An 18,770-nucleotide genomic window follows, 5' to 3' on the forward strand; every position below is an offset into this window, starting at 1 on the left:
TCATTTGCACATACTCTGCTATTGCTGCTGGAGATATTTCTTCCAGGTTTTCCATACTCCACTCTTCCAAGAATTCCAAAATTGGTGATGGCTGAGACCCCACAGAAATGTAAGCCATCAGGGCTAAGTTCTTCACAAGTCCTACTGCATGACCCTAGGAGAAACATATTATTTTGGATTTCCAAACCAAAAGACTCCCCAGTCTTCCAAACCAAGATCAGAGAACTTTAAGTTCCAAGCCGTCAAGGAACCGTACACAAAATGTGCTATTTACTGTATTTCATTTCTACCGCTCAACTATGGAGTTAGCTGTAAAGCTAAGTATCGTGCCAGTGTTTCAAATAAACTGCAGGTGATCACTTAGATTGCCATGGTCATAATCACAAAACCATTAAGGTTGGAATGATGACTAAAATCATCTAGTCCAACCATAAAATGACCACCAGGTAGAAGCAGTTTGGCACAAGTACTGATGAAAATACTACATTCATTACCTCTGGAGTCTCAGCTGGGCAAACCATTCCCCACAGTGTATTGTGCAGCTGCCTGGGCTTTGCCAGCTTTCCGTCTCTACCAATTGGAGAATTCAGGCGTCTCAGATGGGAAAGTGTTGATGCAAAAGTCAGGCGGTTTAACACCTGAATGTAACGAAGAACTCAGTTAGGCAAAGCTTCCTATGTGTGGTGTTCTGGCAGGCATCAGGATACGTTAGAACAAAGCATCAACAGCCTCTAGAAATGATGTATTTGAAAAGAACTAAAGTTGTACCTGAGATACTCCTGCTCGGGCTTGATGAGCTTTCTTCTGATCACCCCAGTTTCCAGTGGCCAATGAATATTTCAAACCGTCAGAAATAATTCTCGTTTTAATTGCCAGTTCCAAGTTGAAATCTTTCCCTCTGTCGATAAACTTCTGTGCATATATTCTCACTTCCTTCAGCAAATTCTTAAACATTCTGGAGAAGATACCAAGAAACAAGATTAACCAGTACTGTATCAATTCAGCCTACTCAACACTGTGAAAAAAAAAAAAAATCACTGGTCTTCTTAGCAGAAGAGATTAGTAATGAAGGGAAAAGGAGAAAAACAAAAGTAGCAAACACCAGACTAATCTGTTTGTTAACATGCACAATACATGCTTCAAAACAAGCTGAAACAAAGCCATGATCAGATACAAGCTGAGGTGCCCAAGACTAGCTATCAGCCTCAATACAATAGTCTGATTTATTTAGAAGCCCAGAACTGGCAGCGACTCTTCCATTAATTATCTCCAAAGAACATATTATACATTTACCCTCTGAACAGAAAAGCCAACAGTGGCCCAGCAAGATCCAGCCTTTTGTTGCCATAATGATCTCTGTCATCAAGCTCCCTTCTTCCCAGCGCCGCCAGCAACAATCTATGAACCATATACCTAAAGAAATAAGTTTATATTTTAAACCATCAGCAGACGTTCACAACAAGAATACATACCTTTACTACATACATCAGAGAACTGTTTCCTAAAGGTTGCCCATTTTAGATCAGGTTAAAATACTGCTGTTCTAAGACAGGTCACTTCAGCACTTATGTCCTTAGAGCCGAGTAACACACTGAAATTTTAGAATGATGGCAACGCATCTTCTGCTACATGTCTGCCCTGTACAATAATACAGTCTGTGTTTAAGCTTGTGAGACTGTGAACAGGACATGGTATTTGAAGTAAAATGGCAGGTCACCCAATGCTGTGGTTTATCTGAGTAACAATAAACAGTGATCAAGAAGATGCACCAGAGGTTTTAAAGAGTGGGTTTAAGTTACATACAGCTTGTGAATAGTTAGCACTCCCTACAATTTAACTATCAACCTCCATATGTTTTTCACCCAATGAGATGTGAAAAGCAGTACTTGGTCATTATCATCGCATCTTTGAATCCAGAGGGCATTGGAGGTTTTTGTTCTCTAATTTTTACTGTTTTATCATCATTTGCATTTTCTCAGCTAGGAAAACAGACAAATGCCTTAAAATTTATCACCAAGTAACCAGAAGACTGAGGTTAAAAACAAACTCCTATTCAGAGTGCTTTTCCAAACACATGCATCAAATCTGTATTCAGTGACCAACTGCAGATGTGACAGCACACTTGAGAATATACCAGCATACCCTAGGAAATAGGCCTTCTTGGTTTCACAGAAGTCACTGACACCAACGTGTGGAAGCATTTCTTTCTGCAGGACTTCCTTGGCATACTTGATTCTCTTTTCCTTGGTGACGCCTGGCTTTGCACCTCTTGATCCAATGAAGTTCAGAGCTACGTTTTGCTCCTGAATGACAAAGGCTTCATCCAGAGAAGGTTTAACCTAAGGAACAAGTTACAGCAAAACCCTGAAGCTTATGGTTTCTGTTGGGGTAGGAAACTATGCAGCAGCCTGCTAACAATTCTTTTCAGAAACTACTAATTACTGCTTTATGACTTTACTATAGCAGCTCTTTCAAAACATAATGGAGCATGTGGGAATAACACAAAAATTAGTTCAGGCTTCAGACAACAGCTCTCAATCAAGTACTTTCTAGGTCTATTGCTGATTCAGATATAAATGGAAATTTTACAATTAAAGGCAAGGGCAGTAGGATAAGAACCTACCTCTCCAAGTATTCACTAGCTCTTTACAATTTCCACTGTGATTTGTTCACTTAAAATACTCACTGGAATGGGTAAAGCAGAAAGTTTTTCAAGATTCTAATAGACAACAATTGGAAAATGAACAAAACACTAATGTAAGAGTAGCCACACCTGGACATCACATAATGTTAAGCTAGAAAATAAGTTATTTAACATATTACCATTTCCATCATTTCCGGATCTTCAAAATCATAAATGATGTGTTCTAAAATGTCCCTGTCAGACACAAACCCTAGTGCACGAAAGACGATGATGATTGGCACTTCTTGCTTGATATATGGCAAAGTTGCTACAATGCGCTGACCAATAGCACTCTTCTTTGCACCCTAAAAAGACAGGGGAAAGTATACGTTAGTCCAAAATTATTTTGCCTTTAAATAAAAATCTCTCTCTGAACTTGGATGATGCATTACAAATCTATTTATTCAAGCACTACAGGAAAATCGGACTTCTCAGTAGACTAAAAAGCTATTCTGAAACTTTACTCAAGTGACCTTTTTTAAAAAAAAAAAAATTAAAAAAAAAGAACTATTTCCAATCTCAGAAGCCTAAAAAACTTGAATGTTCTTCCTCATAGAGAAGAATTTAAATAATACTGTTCGTTCACCTGTATGTATCATTTTCTTCCTCCCGTGTATTTGCGAAGAGCAATCCTATCCATCCTCAACTTTCCTTCTATCAGCTTAAGTCCATCTTAGAAAAGCTGTGCAACTCTCCATTTTCATGATGACTCAAGCAAGCGCTCCATCCTCCTCAGAAAGGTTCAGGTATTGCAGAACACAGAGGGACAACCACTGAAGAGTGCCCCCACCATTCAGTGGTGCAAGGATTCTATTAAAGCTGTTCTTTGAACAGTTGGAAATTTCTCTACAGCCAGTGCAATGGTAAATGAGTACCAACACTTTCCGCTTTTGAAATTATGAACAGCACCTATTCCCCCTCGCGAGTCTGTTCTGGCACTGGGAAATCACTGCAAAGTGCCTGGACCCTGACAGGTGACACCATTATTTTAAATATGAAATAATACGTGGGCTGCAAAACACATCTGAAACTTCTGTCTTTGGCAAAGACAGGCTCTGCATTCCTACCGTCCTTTGTCAAAAAGCAAAAATGTGTTTGGATATTCTAAAAACTCATTTATAGTAATTGACTCTAAGATTTCTAACCCCACCCTACTGTGGCACAAAGAAAGCCATCCGTTCAGTCCTCAAATTATCCGTCCCTGAGACAGGCATAATCTATGACAGAACAGAACACGTTTTCATGTCATTTTACCTTCTCACAGTTTAGCATCAGAAGAAAATCCTTTTCAAATTGCAAAGCAAATGACATGAAGACACAGGACAGTATCAAAACTTGTCAAAACAACCTTCACTCTAAGCCCTGAGAAAGGGACTATTACTGCTTAGACATACCTGCCCACCTCTGGCTAGCATGCTAACCCATATGGTACTCGTTGGTCGAGAGGAATTTTCCAGACAAGATCTACACTCTCCCGTGTAGGCATATTTTGAATCTTTTTTTGCAAACACATATACTGTGTTTGTAGCCATTTTTTCTTGAGCGATCAGAACCTGTGTAGAGACGAGAACACAAAAGGACACACGATATTAACAAGCGCAGGATTTCTACCATTCTTTATAGGATCATAAAATCACGTAATGGCTTGGGTTGGAAAGGGCCTTAAAGATAATCTGGTTCCATGTGCAGGGTTGCCACCCACTAAATCAGGCACCAGCTCAGGCTGCCCAGGGCCCCATCCAACCTGACCTTGAGCACCTCCAGGGACAGGGCACCCACAGCCTCTCTGGGCAGCCTGTGCCAGCACCTCACCGCCCTCTGAGTAAAGAATTTCCTCCTAATATCTAACCTAAATCTCTCCTCTTTTCATTTAAAGCCACTGCCCCTTGTCCTATTGCTAGGAGACCATGTAAAAAAATCTGTCTCTCTCCTGCCTATAAGCTTTTCACAGCGTGAAGTCAATTTGCCAAACTCAGCTGGACTAGACTCTGCATTCTGAAAGCACAGCATTAAGCAAAACATGCCTTGTTAAGACAGAATGACCAAAATAGAAGACTCAGAGAACACTTCTCTCAGATACACTCACCACATCTGCTAGGCATGCTGAGAAATTTGCATTAGTTTTAGCCACAGTACTGATAAAGGAAGCACGTCATTATCTGTTTCCAAGGTCAATGAACTAACCATACAAATAAATTCTTCTGATAGTATAAGCTAGATTTTTTTTTCCTCCAAGAATAAACATTATTTTTTCTTTTCTTTTGCTGTATTTGTCCAGGTGTCAAGTAACAAAAAAGCTGTCAGTTTCATCAGTGAGGCACAAGCATGGAGAGGATATGCTCTGCTAAAGCTGGATCAGCAGCAACAGAGGGAAGAAAGAAACAGGATAAGCCTATCCTTATTATAAAATACATCTACACAGCTGTGAACAACCCAGAGGAGACTGCAAAGGAAAAAATACCTTCCTCCCACACATGATCATACTTTTGAGTGCATGATGCTCTGCAATGTTTAAAAAAAAAAAAAAAAACACCACACATGTCTAGGAGAAGAAAAGGTGGTTCACAAAGCCCTAACAAAGGGCTAAGTTAATCTTTCTCTGCGATTAGGACTGCCTGCAGTATCTAAAGTGTTTATGTTTCTGGCCAAAGAAGTGGAAATAAGTAACAGAATTTCCAGTGCTTTTAAAGGCAACTCTGCAAAGTATCATCCCTTACCTTTTCTGATCCATTGATGATAAAATAGCCGCCTGGATCCAGAGGGCATTCGTTCAGTTCGCAAAGATCACGGTCAGTCAAGCCATTTAACAAACAGTACGTTGATCGTAACATAATAGGAATTTTTCCTATAAAAGTTTTCTGATGTTGTGTCTGTAACTGATCCTCCCCTTCTTTAATAACTGTTTTAGTTATATCCACATATAAGGGGGCTGAATACCTACAGAAGAAAAACACTGCGTTGTTTATCTACTCCAGCCTGTACATAAAGCTGACGAGTGCAATTATTCTACTCACTGGTAATACTGAGCATTATTATTAAATCATCTGGATTTAACAATTAGAAATTGTAATAAGAGCAGTACCGATTACATTGTCAAAATGACTAAATAAAAAAAGACTATCAATTAATAACATAAAGCCAGTCCTTCCTTCTGTTTTAACCATGATAGAGATGTTTCTTACGTAAGGTTTCTCAGTCTGGCTTCATTGGGCATCATAGGTGACGGTGCTCCATCTCTTTCCCAATGCGTAGGTTTGGAGAGATAGATTTGTTCAAACTTCAGGAGATACCGGGGCTGGAAAACAAGAAGACATTTATCTGCAATGGCCAAACCATCCGTCTTAGTTATTCAAGAGCAGCCCTAGAGCTTAATACCCAACACTGATGCACGTCCTCAGCTCAGGGTGTGGAAACAATCCCTCTTCAGATGGCTAGCTGAACAAATCATAGAATCACACGCTCCTTAAGAGTTGGAAGGGACCTTTAAAGGCCATCTAGTCCAACTCCTCTGCAATGAACAGGGGCACGCACAACCCAGGTTGCCCAGGGCCTGATCCAGACTCGCCTTGAAAGTCTCCAGGGCCAGGACATCAACCACATCCCAGGCAACCTGTTCCAGTGCCAATCACTCAAGAACTTTCAATAATTTCTAGGCACCTCATTAATAAAGAACACAAAGAGGTAACTGAAGGGTCAAAACCATCGGTAAGAGAAGAATAAGGTACCCAAATGTCTTCCTCCTGTAAAATAGCTAACTAACTCAAAATCTACCAAGTCACAGGGAGTATATTAATAAAGCACACGCCTGGTTTGTATTTACTGTTGACATAGCTTCAGATAAAACTGCTAAGTATACAATAAAAAGGCAAATTTACTTCAGCACAACGAGGTAGCTGACACGTCAAAAAGGTGTGAGTCTTTGTACAGCTTTGCTCCTATACGTACAAAGTATATTACATTTAATTGTTTTAAGTTCCATAGAAATCCTTTCACACGTACAGTAAAACATGTTAAAAAAAGGGCAAGGACGGACAGGCACCTTTCAGCAATAGAACAATTCTCAGGATGTTTGTTTTGCTCTGAGCCAATCATCCCTCAGATTCCCACTGCAATGAGATTTTAGAGCTGCTCTCTTCTCAAAGCACTCCTTCACCAACTGAAGTAACTAAAGGGTATGGAAACAAGCCAATCATTAGACCTGCACGTAAACAAGCTGAATGACCCACTGCCTTGAAAGCCCTTCTTTGAGTTCCTGTTTCACACTGTGACCACCTGCAGAACAGAAACTAACCCAAATACAGAACAGTGCTGCTACCCCACCAACTGGAAGCCAGCTGAGAATATTACTAAAGCAAAACTTGAGTTCCATGCAGGCATCTAACTGTATCTGAGCCATAAGGACTCTGCTGTAGCACACCAGCAAGCCCTCAATTCTCACCCAAAGAAACACCTTTCTCCTGGATTTCCAGCAGTAGCTGTGTCAAGTAACTTTCACAAGTTCTCATACAAGCACACTGAACACATCTAGTGTAATTCCCATCTCTCAGCACAGTTGTAAAACACTTTAACATGCTATAAAACATACTGCCCTAGTTGCCCTCAAAATGCAGGGCTGAACACGGAGGGAGGGAGAAACACAAAGTCACCTCGGAGTACTCCAATTATACTTAGTCTCCTTAAATTAATCCAGTGTTCTCAAATTAGGCAAGAGATTCCCAACAAGTAATACTGAAGGAAAAAGCAAGTTTTCTTTTTCTTGTATCCAGGCCATACTCTTAAAACTTTAACTGGATAAATAAAAACAAGAAACTACCCTCAAGTCAAATACTATATTTTGGGCAAAGTAAGTTAGGCACATGATGTGCCAGAGATCCACGCTTAACTGCAAACAGCTCATACAGGATCTGCAGAACTACACAGCTAGGGAACATGGACATAATATACACGGAGTAACAGTGGAAATGTTAAGGTGAATTACAGCAAGATAAACATTTATGAACATTTATCCACCCAAGAATGAGCATTATGTCAAACCGAGGAACTAAAAGATATCTCAGTTACGCTCTCTAAATAATGCTTGCCCACAAAAAAATGCAAAGGAATAGTCAAAACACATAATGAATTTGACTCTCAGAGCTCCTAAAGTTCCCTTAAATTTCAAGAGGAAAGCAGAAAGGTTGGGACTATCCAGTAACCGGATAGTCACTTTTTACACATTCAGAACAGGAATCACACCACATATGGGACACCACAGTCAACAGCAGCAGCACCACAATCAATACAGAACATGCACTAAACCCTCGTACACTTCATGAAGAGTCCTCACAAAGAATGGACTTTAGACAATTTGGAACATGGTACCAATGGAAGATGATAAGGGCACCATGAGAAAACCCAGACCTAACAAAAAACTTTTTAGTCATAAGCCCTTTCTGCCATGGTAAAGCTACCAAAAACCAAAATCCCACCAAAACATGGCTTTATTTTGGCTGGCTGGCTTGTTCCTCTGAATCCCTGTTGGTGATGCCTGCTCCCATCCTGAGCAGTATTACACAGTACCTTGTAGCATCCAAACTGTTCATGCTTCTGTCCTCCTGGCCGTGTCCTAACTCAGATGAACTTCAGCCTCTTGTGATGGAGGTTAAATAAAACCCACCTACCCAAAGGGAAATCATTTTGCTTCATGAAAACCCATTGTCTCCACTTACAGGTTCTTCCACTTCTCCCGTGGCATGCTGGGCTTCTGCTTGTAAATCAATCGGTGGAGCATCTTCAACAATTCTCTGCACAGACATCTGAATAAACTCATCAAAAGAATCCAACTGTTGCCTGACTAAACCTTTTTCATCAAAATAGGAGCTAGAGGAAAAAAACACATTAACAAAACAAGATAATTTAATTAATGTATTTTAAGCAAGTTTAAGATATATTTGTTACAAAATGCAGTAAGAAAACACTCTTCGCCCAAGGCACGGGTTTCGTACATTGATGCTCAGAAATGTTAAACTCTCATTGGTGTTTGAAAGCACACTGCAAAGTGACTGACTCGTTTCATCCTCCTGGCTGAGCCGGGCACACACCCTACCTTAAATTCAAAAGCAAACGTTATCACAAACCTCATGAAAGGTTCCCAGCAACACACGTAAATGACTTCGCTTCAGTGCATTTTCTAAGCTGCAGTAAACTGAGTGTGTGCAATTGCAGTCTCCTAAGTAACAATTCTCAGAACTTTCCCATCCCTGGAGGTGCCCAGGGCCAGGCTGGATGGGGCCCTGGGCAGCCTGATCCGGTGGGGGGGGCAACAAGCCCACGGCAGGGTGTTCGGACTGGGTGGGCTTTAAGGTCCCTTCCAACCTAGTTCTTTAGCACGGATCTCCTCTATTCCAGCCACACAGATTTCCAGCTTCACTCCTTCTCTAGATTTCCCCTAGCTTTTGTGTGGCCTAGACACAACGCAACACGTCCCGGTTATGAAACCAAAGCCTATGTTCCAAGCCCTGCACTCTCACTTTTAACAGCATGACCTGAACACACAGGCTTTGTGCCACACAGCCCTGAAGCCACTTGGAGAGCTCATGCTACCTTGGCTTTGCTGCTCTCTATCCCCACTGCATACAGGGAAAGACTCTTCTGTTCAGAAGAGAAACACTTTTTGCTTACAGTGCCCACTCCTTAACAGCACGAGGAGCCACAGGGCCTGGCTGTTGGCATTCTGCTGGGAAAGCACTGGCCTGGCGGCACAGCTGCGTCCTGGCTTCCTCATGCCACCTCACATTCAACAGCAGTGGGCAACATCGCATGTTTGGTGTGGAATTAGAATCACTTCTTACTTAGAATCACAGAATCATTAAAGTTGGAAAAAAACACTAAGATCGGCTAGTCCAACCTCCTACCCATCCCCATCAACCATGTGCTTCAGTGCCACATCTCTATGGTTTTTTTTAACACCTCCATATATATAACGACTACACCACCTCCCTGGGCAGCCTGCGCCAGCGCATCAGAATCACAGAAATCATATAGAAATGTTTGGGTTGGAAGGGACCCTTAACGGTCATATGGTCCAACTCCGCTGCAAGGAACAAGGACACCTACAGTCACATCAGGGTACTCAGAGCCCCTTGAATGAGACAGGACTTCCACCACCTCTCTGGGCAACTCACTCCAGTACCTCACCACTCTTACTGTAAAAAACTTCTTCCTTATATGTAACCTAAATTTCCCCTCTTTTAGTTTGAAACCATTTTCCCTTGTTTTATCACAACAGAATCTGCTAAAGTGTCTGCATCCTTCCTTCTTACAACACCCCGAGAGGCCACTCTCAGCTCTCCCTGGAGCCTTCTCTTCTCCCTGCAGAACAGCTCTAGCTCTCTCAGCCTAAGTAGGGATCTCTTGGATCATTTTTGTGGCCCTCCTCTCGACATGCTCCAACAGGCCCATGTCTCTCCTGCACTGAAGACTCCATATCTGAATGCAGTACTCCAGCTGAGGTCTCACCAATGCAGATTAGAGGGCAAGATCACCACCCTTACCCAGCTGGCCACATTTCTTTTGATGCAGCCCAGGATACAGATGGCTTTCTGGGCTGTGAGGGCACACTGCTGACTCAAATCCAGCTTGCCATCCACCTGTTCCCAGTTTGTATTGATTGTGGGTGTTGCCACAATCCAGGTGCAAGACCTTGGCTTTGTTAAATCTCATGAGGTTCACCTGGGCCTCATTACCACTCTTTCAGAGAATAAATGTTTCCTAATATCCAACCTGAAAATCCCCTGGCAAAACGTAAGGCCATTACCTCTCATCCTATTGCTGTTACCCAGGAAAAGAGGCTGACTCCTACCTCACCACAACCTCCTTTCAGGAAGCTGCAGAGAGCCATAAGATCTCTCCTGAGCCTCCTCTCCTCCACACTGAGCAAACCCAGTTCCCTCAGCTGCTCCCCATAAGACCTGTGCTCCAGATCCGACAGCTTCCCTGTCCTTCTCTGGACCCACTCCAGGGCCCCGATGTCTTTCTCGTAGCGAGGGTCCCACAGCTGAACACAGCACTCGAGGTGCGGCCTCACCAAGGTTGAGTACAGAGGGCCGACCGCCTCCTGCTGGCCGCGTTGCTGCTCCTGTCTGAAAGCCCTGGCAGCCAGGGGGCTGTTAACCCCAAACAACGATCCTGTAGCTCTGCTGAGCGCACTTCCACTCCCCAAATGCCGAAACACGCGGCCCGGCCTAGCAAAGCCCGCGGCCTCCGTGCGCCGCACCGAACCCGTCCCACCGGCACACGCACACCAAGCACAGCGCGCGGGGCATCACCTAATGACAATCCAGCACGCCTCCTGCCACAGGTCGGGGGTGATCTCGTCGTCGTCTTCATCATATTGCATATCTGCGGGGGAAGCGGGAACGGGTCAGACCGCGGCCGCCGCGCCGAGGCCCGGGGCCGCCCGCAGAAGCCCGCAGGCCGCAGGGGAGCGGCCCGGCAGGAGGCGGCCGCCGCGCCCTCACCTTCGTCCGCGTCGTACATGGTGGCAGCGAGGAGGGAGCCGCGAACGGCTGGGAGAGGAGAGAAAGAAGCTGAGGATCCGCCACCGAGCGCCCTCGGAGCGGCAGCGGCGGCAGGACAGCGGGCGGCGGGGAGCAGGCGCAGGAGGAGGAGCGCACATGCGCGGGGTTAAGCCTCGCCCTTCCCCTTCCTGCGGCGGGCTGCGCTGCCGGCCATGCTCCGCCTGGGCCGGGTGCTGCTGGGCCGTCTGCGCCCAGCCCGGCCCTGGGCAGCGCGGCGCGGGGCGGCGGCGGCGGGTGGTGAGGAGGAGCGCTTCGTCTTTCTCGAGTACGAGCCGGAGCCGCTGCCCACCGCTGCGGCGCGGGGCAGAGCGGCGGCGCGGAGCCGGGCGGCGGGCAGGGATGGCGCCCCGGGCGGGGAGCGGGTCCCGGGGGGCGCCGACCCCTCGGTGCCGCCGAGCGGCGTGGGCTGCTCGGGCTGCGGGGCTGAGCTACAGTGCAGAGACGCCGCGGCGCCGGGTTTCGTGCCGGCCGACAAGTACCGCAGCCTGTGCGCGGGGCCGGGCGGCGCGGCCGGGCTGCGGGATGCCGTGTGCCAGCGGTGCTGGGTGCTGGAACACGGCGGCCGGGTAGTGCGCCTGGAGCTTCCGCCCGAGCAGCACCGCGCGGTGCTGAGCGCAGCGCTCCGCAGCCCCCCCCGGCACGGCCGCGGCCCGCTGCTCCTCTACCTGCTGGACGTGCTGGAGCTGCCCGACCCCGTGTTACCGCAGCTGCCCGCGCTGCTGAGCCCCGAGGTGCCCGCTGCGGGGCTGCTGGTGGTGGGCAACAAGGTGGACCTGCTGCCCGCAGACTCTCCCGGGCACCTGGGGCGGCTGCGGCAGAGTGTGACGGCCGCCTGCCTGCGGGCCGGCATCTCCCGAGAGCAGCTGGTGGATGTCCGGCTGGTGAGCGCCAAGACAGGCTTCGGGATGGAGGGGCTGGTCAGCCGGCTGCAGCGCTCCTGGAAGTGTGCGGGTGACGTCTACTTGCTGGGGGCCACCAATGCGGGCAAGTCGACGCTCTTCAATGCCCTGCTGCACTCCGACTACTGCAAGTCGCGTGCCCCTGACGTGGTTGGCAGGGCCACCGTCTCGCCCTGGCCAGGTGAGGGGCACTGCCGCCATCCCCATGTCACACTTGGGCTGTCAGCTCTCCTGTGAACCAGGCCTGTCACCAAACGGGGGCCCAAAGCATCACTACTGCAGGTGGTGGCCTTCCAAGAATCTACTGGGTGGGTGTTGTGCAGTATCAGCTCAGATGACGCGTGCCTGTGCCAGAATCAGCATGATTTTAATGAGTGAGAGGCTTTAATTAGTGCATGAGGCTAACTGGGAGTTTCTGTGAGAAGCCTTTCAACAAGAGAGCAGATACCACATGGATGGTAGCACACTTCAGCCACGCTGGCTGGGAGGGAAACTTTAAGTGGAACAGATGTTGGTGCTTAGTTCCACCTCCAACTTTTTGTTAGATGGTTTCAAGCACTCTTTTATTCGTGTTCCTTAGAGCTTAAATATGACAGGTATCCAGAGGACTGGATGTGTCATCTTTTTTTTTTTTTTTTTTCTTTTTCCAGGAACAACGCTGAACTTATTGAAATTTCCAGTTATTAACCCTACATGTGACAGGATATTCCGAAGGCAGGAGAGACTGAAAGAAGAGGCACTAAAAACAGAAGATCAGCTAAGTGATGAAGAAAAAAAACACCTTAATCACCTTAAAAAGCAAGGATATTTAGTGGGTGAGTATTATCTGAGTGAAGGGTGATGGAATGTCCTGGTGGAAATGCTGCATTATACAAAGGACTGTTAACTCCTTAATTTTCTGAAGAATGCATCTGATTTTGGCAAGCAATTTCTTCCCATTCTGTAAGAATTCATTTTCATTTAATTGTGACAGGAATGTGCTGTGTGTATATGGTCCTTGCGAAGGTTTTGGGGCTTGAGGAGTGCTAAGCAAGAATCATAGAAGGGATTTACTGACATCTTGGCTTTTGAATGTTCACACAACATTTTTATCACCTTTCTATCGCAGCTGCGCATCCCTAATAATCAAGGGGACAAGCGTCCCACTGAAGGAGATGCAAGTTAATAAATGAATTAACGGGAAACCTTTTGTTTTAATCCAGGAAGAGTTGGAAGAACATTTAAACGTCAGAAGCAGAACCCTGTGATTGATTTTGACCCTGACATGCTGTCGTACAGCATAGACGAAGATCCATGCCATATCCCTAAGAAGCAGGGAGAAAGAGAAGAGTTCACATACAATGAAGTGAAGGATGCTCGCTGGTGTTTCGATACTCCAGGGATTGTAAAAGAAAACTGTGTAGGTACTCTGTGGCACTCTGTTTCAGGAGGTCGGGATCCATCGTGTTTCTGCTGTTGCATTCCTGAATGGTGCATACTGTGGTCTTTGTGAAGGAACTGTGTCAGCACACTTTCTAATGAAGAGAACCTGTACTGTTAAAACAAGTTTATACTGGTATCACACAGGGAATTTTGCGCTTCTTTAGCTGTCACCCTACTGAAAAAGATGGAGCTTGGGAGGGTAACTAGTGTTGTGTGACCAAAGCTTTGAGAAAGACCTGAAGCACTGTCAGGAAGCCAGCAGGAGCTGCAGTGTTTCTGTTAATAGCTTCAATGTGTGAGGCCTGCTTCAGTATTTTGCTAGAGCAGTGATACTGAAGCTAGTGCTTATATAGTGCATGTGTCCAAAAATGAAGTATTTTGTTGTTTTTTCATCACTTTGATATCTATATGGAGCTGCAGGTCATCTTTTGGGAAAAGTTAAAAAGTACTAGGAGACAGAAAATCAGCGGTGGTATCAGAACTCTCCTACTAGATGTCTGTGAGATCTTTGCGTCACTTTGCTCTCTGATAGCTAGTTAGTGTCTAGTGTAAAGACAGTCAGGGGCTTAGAGCTCTAACTGGAGACTGAGCATGGTCTTCCTTCTTCTGAAGCTGAATAATCAGGGAAACCAGTGTGTCCTGACTGTACAATTTATTTTTCAGGTTTTGAATCTCCTAACAGAGAAAGAAGTAAAGTTGGTTTTGCCAACACAAGCCATCGTTCCACGGACCTTCATTCTCAAGCCAGGAATGGTCTTGTTTTTAGCAGCGTTAGGGCGCATAGACTACTTACAGGTAGGAAAAAAAAGGATTTTTGATAGCAGTGGCTTCATTTTCTGTTACAATACCAAACAAAAGATTGTCCAGGTAGCTTCTCCATCTCTTTTGCTGCTTTCAAGATGATCAATCTGTTAATGAAGTACTGCATAAAGTGAAAATGCCTTGGGAAGGGGAGTTGTGATACTTGTTACCAGTGTGCAGTATTTTATATTGTAAAGCAGTAAGTGCTTTTGAATGCTGACAAACACCTTCAGCTTGAAGGGCTTCCCGTGACATACAGAGGCTGCTCTGCAATGACAGAGGCAAGGACCATCCCATGGAGAGGGGCAGGATGCCAGTAAAGACAGGTTTTCAACATATGGCAAAGAAATGGAGCAAGAGAGAGTAGTTTGAGGTTGCTTTTCTATTAGCATGAATGATGTGCACTTTGTTGTATTTCAGGGAGAAAAACCTGCCTGGTTTTCTGTTGTGGCTTCTAACCGGTTGCCAGTCCACATTGCTACTTTGAGTAGTGCAGATGCAATGTATGAGAAGCATGCTGGCCAAGAGTTCCTAAGGGTAAGAGAAGGAGGTGCTGTCGTGGGCTTTTGGTTGCAGATAGGCAGACTGTCCCACCTGGTGACACATCCCGACATAAGTTATTGTTCTGACCTTCTTGCTGTTGGCACAGACTGCATAGCACATGTAGACTGGGGACAGGGTGAACTGTCCTTTTCCTGGCAGCAACCTTCCTGCACACATTAAGTGTACGTATGAGTGGCATAACCCACAGGAAGGCAGCTGGCTTGGGCCAACAGCTGGCTCATGTAGCACACGCTCCGTCTTTGCTCACTCACTCCTTTTCTGTGGGCTTCACTGGGCTGGGTTGCTCTGGATGTGATCCCAGTTCTGCTCTTTGCAAGTCCGAAGTAGCTCCTGTAAGGATATTCAAGCCAGCTCTTATTTGGATAACAAAAGTCTAATATCTTTGTTCCCACTTGTGCACTGCTCTTCAGTTTAACATAGCAGTACTGAAGCATCTCTTAGTTGCTAAATCTCTTGTTTTGACATTAGGTTCCAATGGGTGGGAAAGAGCGAATGAAAGAGTTCCCCCCACTTGTCCCTCAGGACATTACACTGAAGGGAACTGGTACCACTGAGGCAGTCGCAGATATCAAGCTTTCCTCTGCAGGTAATTTAACGTTTCTTTGTGTGAGAACCCTTGTTCTGATATGAGCAACTCTTCTATTGACTGTATTATTTTTTCTTTGCTCTGCAGGCTGGGTGGCAGTGACAGCTCATGCAGAAGAGGAACTGTTGCTCCGAGCCTATGCTCCCAGGGGCACCACAGTGGTGGTAAGGGAGCCTCCCCTTTTACCATATATCAGTAACGTCAGAGGGGCCCGGATCCCAGGTACTGCTGCCTACAGAACCAAAAAGCCTCCATCCCTCGTGGAAAACCTGAAAACTGCGGGGAACAGATAGCACTCACCATCACCTGAGCAAGAAAGGATTCAGAACCTTGATGCTTGTTGATGTTCAGGAGAGCTTAGACTCATCTAAAAGGCAGACAGGCACAGTTTCAAGGGAGGTCTGGGTGAGGTAAATCTAATAGAAATACTGAGCTGCAGCTAGTTCAAGTGAGCTGAGTGGTACCTTCCTCTGTGAGGTGAAATGTTTTTTCCCTGGGATCAGGCAGTGTCAGGGAACAACCACTTTTCCCAGTTTCCTCTTGAAATACAGCACAGAAGCTCAGCTGTCTGCCCTGGGCTGACTTTGCTGCTCAGAGAGTAGGTCTTTTCATTCAGATGTGCTCTCACAGGTCAGAAACCATCACCTGGTTCTTGGAGCCTTTATGTTGTTTCCAAAGCAGAGGGAGGTGGAGGGTGGGGAGAGGAGCAGGGAGTTCTCTGGTTTGGGTATGACACTCCCAGGAGTTTGCAGTAGTTAAACATTATTGACCAAAAATCAGGTCCCCTCAGTATCTGGGGCATTGCCCTACTTCTGGACACAGGAAAAAGGAATTAAAGAAAAGCAGATCTGCTCAGGTGCCTGACAAAGAAACTTGCAACTCACTGCTTTGATTTGGTTTCTGTAGCTTGTATAAAAGTCTCTGGAACTGAGGATGTATATAAAAACTTTTCAAGACTCTTGTTGTCTTTTGAAATCACCAGTAAAGCACTCTTGTGTGGGCACGCATCCTGCAAACTACACAACAGCACTAGCACCATGGCCCATGTTAGAGGAAAATGTGTCATGGCACATCTGGTAGACAAAGAGAGGTAAGACTGCTGCAGCTCCAAGCTGCCAGGTCCAACCACTGAAGCAGCTATTTTCCACTTGCCACATATACACAGCAGACATGTATGCATCTGGCCACACAAACTGCAAAGAGACACAATACTCAGGTGAACACAGCACCAGCAGTCTCATCCTGCTTGCCTCCCTGGTTGATCAGAATGGAGGTCCATGGGAGAGAAAATCACCTCGCTACAGCCTCCTTTAAGGTAGTTGTAGAGAGTCATGAGGTCTCTCGTCAGGCTTCTCTCTAGACCAGACAGCCCCAGTTCTCTCAGCCACTTCTCCTGTCTTGTTTTCTGGTCCTTTCACTTGCTTTTTTTTTTTTCCTCCTCCACCCACACTCAAGCACTTTGAGATCCTTCTCACAATGTGGGTCCTACAACTGAGTACAGTACACAAGGTGCAGTCTCACCAGAGGTAAGTACAGAGGGAAAGTCACCACGCCAGTCCTGCTGGCCACACTATTAAGTGTTATGGGAGAAAACAGCAGAAAACACTGCTTCTGCTAGCATCTTGTCTTTTGTGAAGGTTATATGTTGCAGTCCTAGAACAGCAGACATGGAAATAGTCACAGCTCTACCAGCAAAACTGGGAGTCAGGAAAAGGGTCTAGATGTGGCCTGTTCAAACTAGCCTGACAAATACAAAACAGACATCTCCTACAGCATTCCTTTAATGCTGTAAGTCCGGAAAAGACACCATATAAAAGGCAAACAACACCAAATGCAGAAAGAGTAACTGAAGGCCTTCCTCTGTGACAGCACTGGTCCCCAGCCCAGGAGTAGGCCATAACAAATTGCAGGCGAGACGTGTTTTGTGTAGCAGGTCCCCTGATTTTGGAAACAGCCTTTTTCAGTAGGATCAGTGGGCGATGCTGGAATTGTATCCAGGAAAAAAAGGCTTTCTGCCTGAGATATGCGGATGTGCAGGGGAGAGCGTGCCTCCCATGCTGTGTCCTTTTGTGTTCACCGAGACGTGCAAGTGGGGCAGCTGAGCCAGCCCAAGGGCTGGAGTTGCGTGGGTGTTCTGAGTGCTTTTGCTGTATCTACAGACTCCTCAGGCCATGAGAGCAGACAGCTAGCAACAGCCACAGCTAGGAACAAAAATATGTGCTCCAGACAGATGTCAAACCTCAGCAAATAGGAGGTTTTAATGTGGAAGCAATTAGTGCCTCAATGAAAGCACAGAAATACCTTTTATGAGTTCTGAGGGCTGAATTACGCAGGAGCTGAGGACCTGCTCTGAAGTGCTTCTCAGAGTTGGTGTCTATTTTACGCTTGTGCTGGACAGCCTGAAAGGCAAGAAATTTTTTAACATCTGTGGACAAGAGCTAATTTAATCTTAACACAGGAGCCAAAAGCAAATGTGGCTTATGTCTGTGTGTAAAAATGAGATGTAAAGACAAGACTGGGAGGGTTGAGCCTCCTTGGGAATGTCTGACCTTCATGGCTCAGTGTGCACTGTCTGGGTGCAATTATGCATAGCTATTTCAGAAAAGTGAGGAAAGCTGAGAAGTGCGTATTCAGCAGAACAGCTCCTTTGCTGGAGTACTGCACAGAGCTCCTTGTCTCCCCCAGCTGGAATGGGGGGACCAGAGGACACCAATCTGGGCCAAGCAAAGGAGCACTGCATATCCCCACTGCCCTGCAAGTGGGGACATGCTACTGCAGCTGGCAGCCTGAGTTTGTTTGCTTTGGCAGATGTCCCTCCAAAAAAGAGGCTTCTTTTTTCTGCCCAGTGGCTATTCACTTTTCAGCGCTGAATATGTCAAGGACTCCTACCCTAGGAAAAGGGCTACTGTTTTTTGTGGCAAAAGCAGAACAAATCCCATGCAGAAATCACCTTTTTATTTTTGCCCACTGTTAATCCTCCCAAAATGGCCTGTAATGCAGGAGAGGTGCACTGGGCTGCAAGCCTAATGGACCAGAAGTTTCAAGTATCTGCTTCCTATCCACACAAACAAATGCTATGCTGAAAGCACATGCTCCTGAAATCTCCACTTAAGAAGTGCCCCTTGGCAGTTTCACCTTCCAATTTCCTGTTTAAGGCTGCAGCTATCTGCACCTGCACTCATGGTGCATGCACCTCTGGAGGTGGTCCTGGCTGCCTGGTAACCCATCCAGGGCATCGCCCATTGCCCATGTCCCTG

The 18,770-nt window shown here is 46.0% G+C and overlaps 3 protein-coding genes across 4 annotated transcripts in view; 2 read left to right on the forward strand and 1 right to left on the reverse strand.

Moving 5' to 3' along the window:
• The window catches only part of IGFBP7 (insulin like growth factor binding protein 7), a 25,992-nt gene extending 20,740 nt beyond the window's left edge, over positions 1–5,252 (forward strand). For both annotated transcript variants that reach the window (XM_021397205.1, XM_021397206.1), the window contains one exon: positions 4,962–5,252. Coding sequence is in view for 1 of the 2 variants with exons in the window: in XM_021397206.1 (XP_021252881.1) it covers positions 4,962–4,972 (11 nt within the window). In the remaining variant the exon portion in view is untranslated. The remainder of the gene's footprint in view (positions 1–4,961) is intronic.
• Positions 1–11,342, reverse strand: part of POLR2B (RNA polymerase II subunit B) — an 18,170-nt gene extending 6,828 nt beyond the window's left edge. The window contains exons 1-12 of the mRNA XM_021397200.1: positions 11,182–11,342; positions 10,990–11,062; positions 8,392–8,542; positions 5,866–5,978; positions 5,401–5,620; positions 4,078–4,236; positions 2,824–2,988; positions 2,143–2,339; positions 1,294–1,413; positions 769–955; positions 495–638; positions 15–154 (exon numbers count right to left, since the gene is read on the reverse strand). Of these exons, the coding sequence (XP_021252875.1) occupies positions 15–154; positions 495–638; positions 769–955; positions 1,294–1,413; positions 2,143–2,339; positions 2,824–2,988; positions 4,078–4,236; positions 5,401–5,620; positions 5,866–5,978; positions 8,392–8,542; positions 10,990–11,062; positions 11,182–11,200 (1,688 nt within the window). The 5' untranslated portion in view covers positions 11,201–11,342. The remainder of the gene's footprint in view (positions 1–14; positions 155–494; positions 639–768; positions 956–1,293; positions 1,414–2,142; positions 2,340–2,823; positions 2,989–4,077; positions 4,237–5,400; positions 5,621–5,865; positions 5,979–8,391; positions 8,543–10,989; positions 11,063–11,181) is intronic.
• Positions 11,345–16,470, forward strand: NOA1 (nitric oxide associated 1). The gene is made up of 7 exons (XM_021397202.1): positions 11,345–12,321; positions 12,791–12,955; positions 13,343–13,539; positions 14,226–14,357; positions 14,784–14,900; positions 15,396–15,513; positions 15,601–16,470. The coding sequence occupies exons 1-7, from the start codon at positions 11,394–11,396 to the stop codon at positions 15,804–15,806; spliced, it is 1,863 nt and encodes a 620-aa protein (XP_021252877.1). The 5' UTR covers positions 11,345–11,393; the 3' UTR covers positions 15,807–16,470.

This window comes from Numida meleagris, chromosome 4 (genome assembly GCF_002078875.1).
Source record: "Numida meleagris isolate 19003 breed g44 Domestic line chromosome 4, NumMel1.0, whole genome shotgun sequence".
NCBI lineage: Eukaryota > Metazoa > Chordata > Aves > Galliformes > Numididae > Numida > Numida meleagris.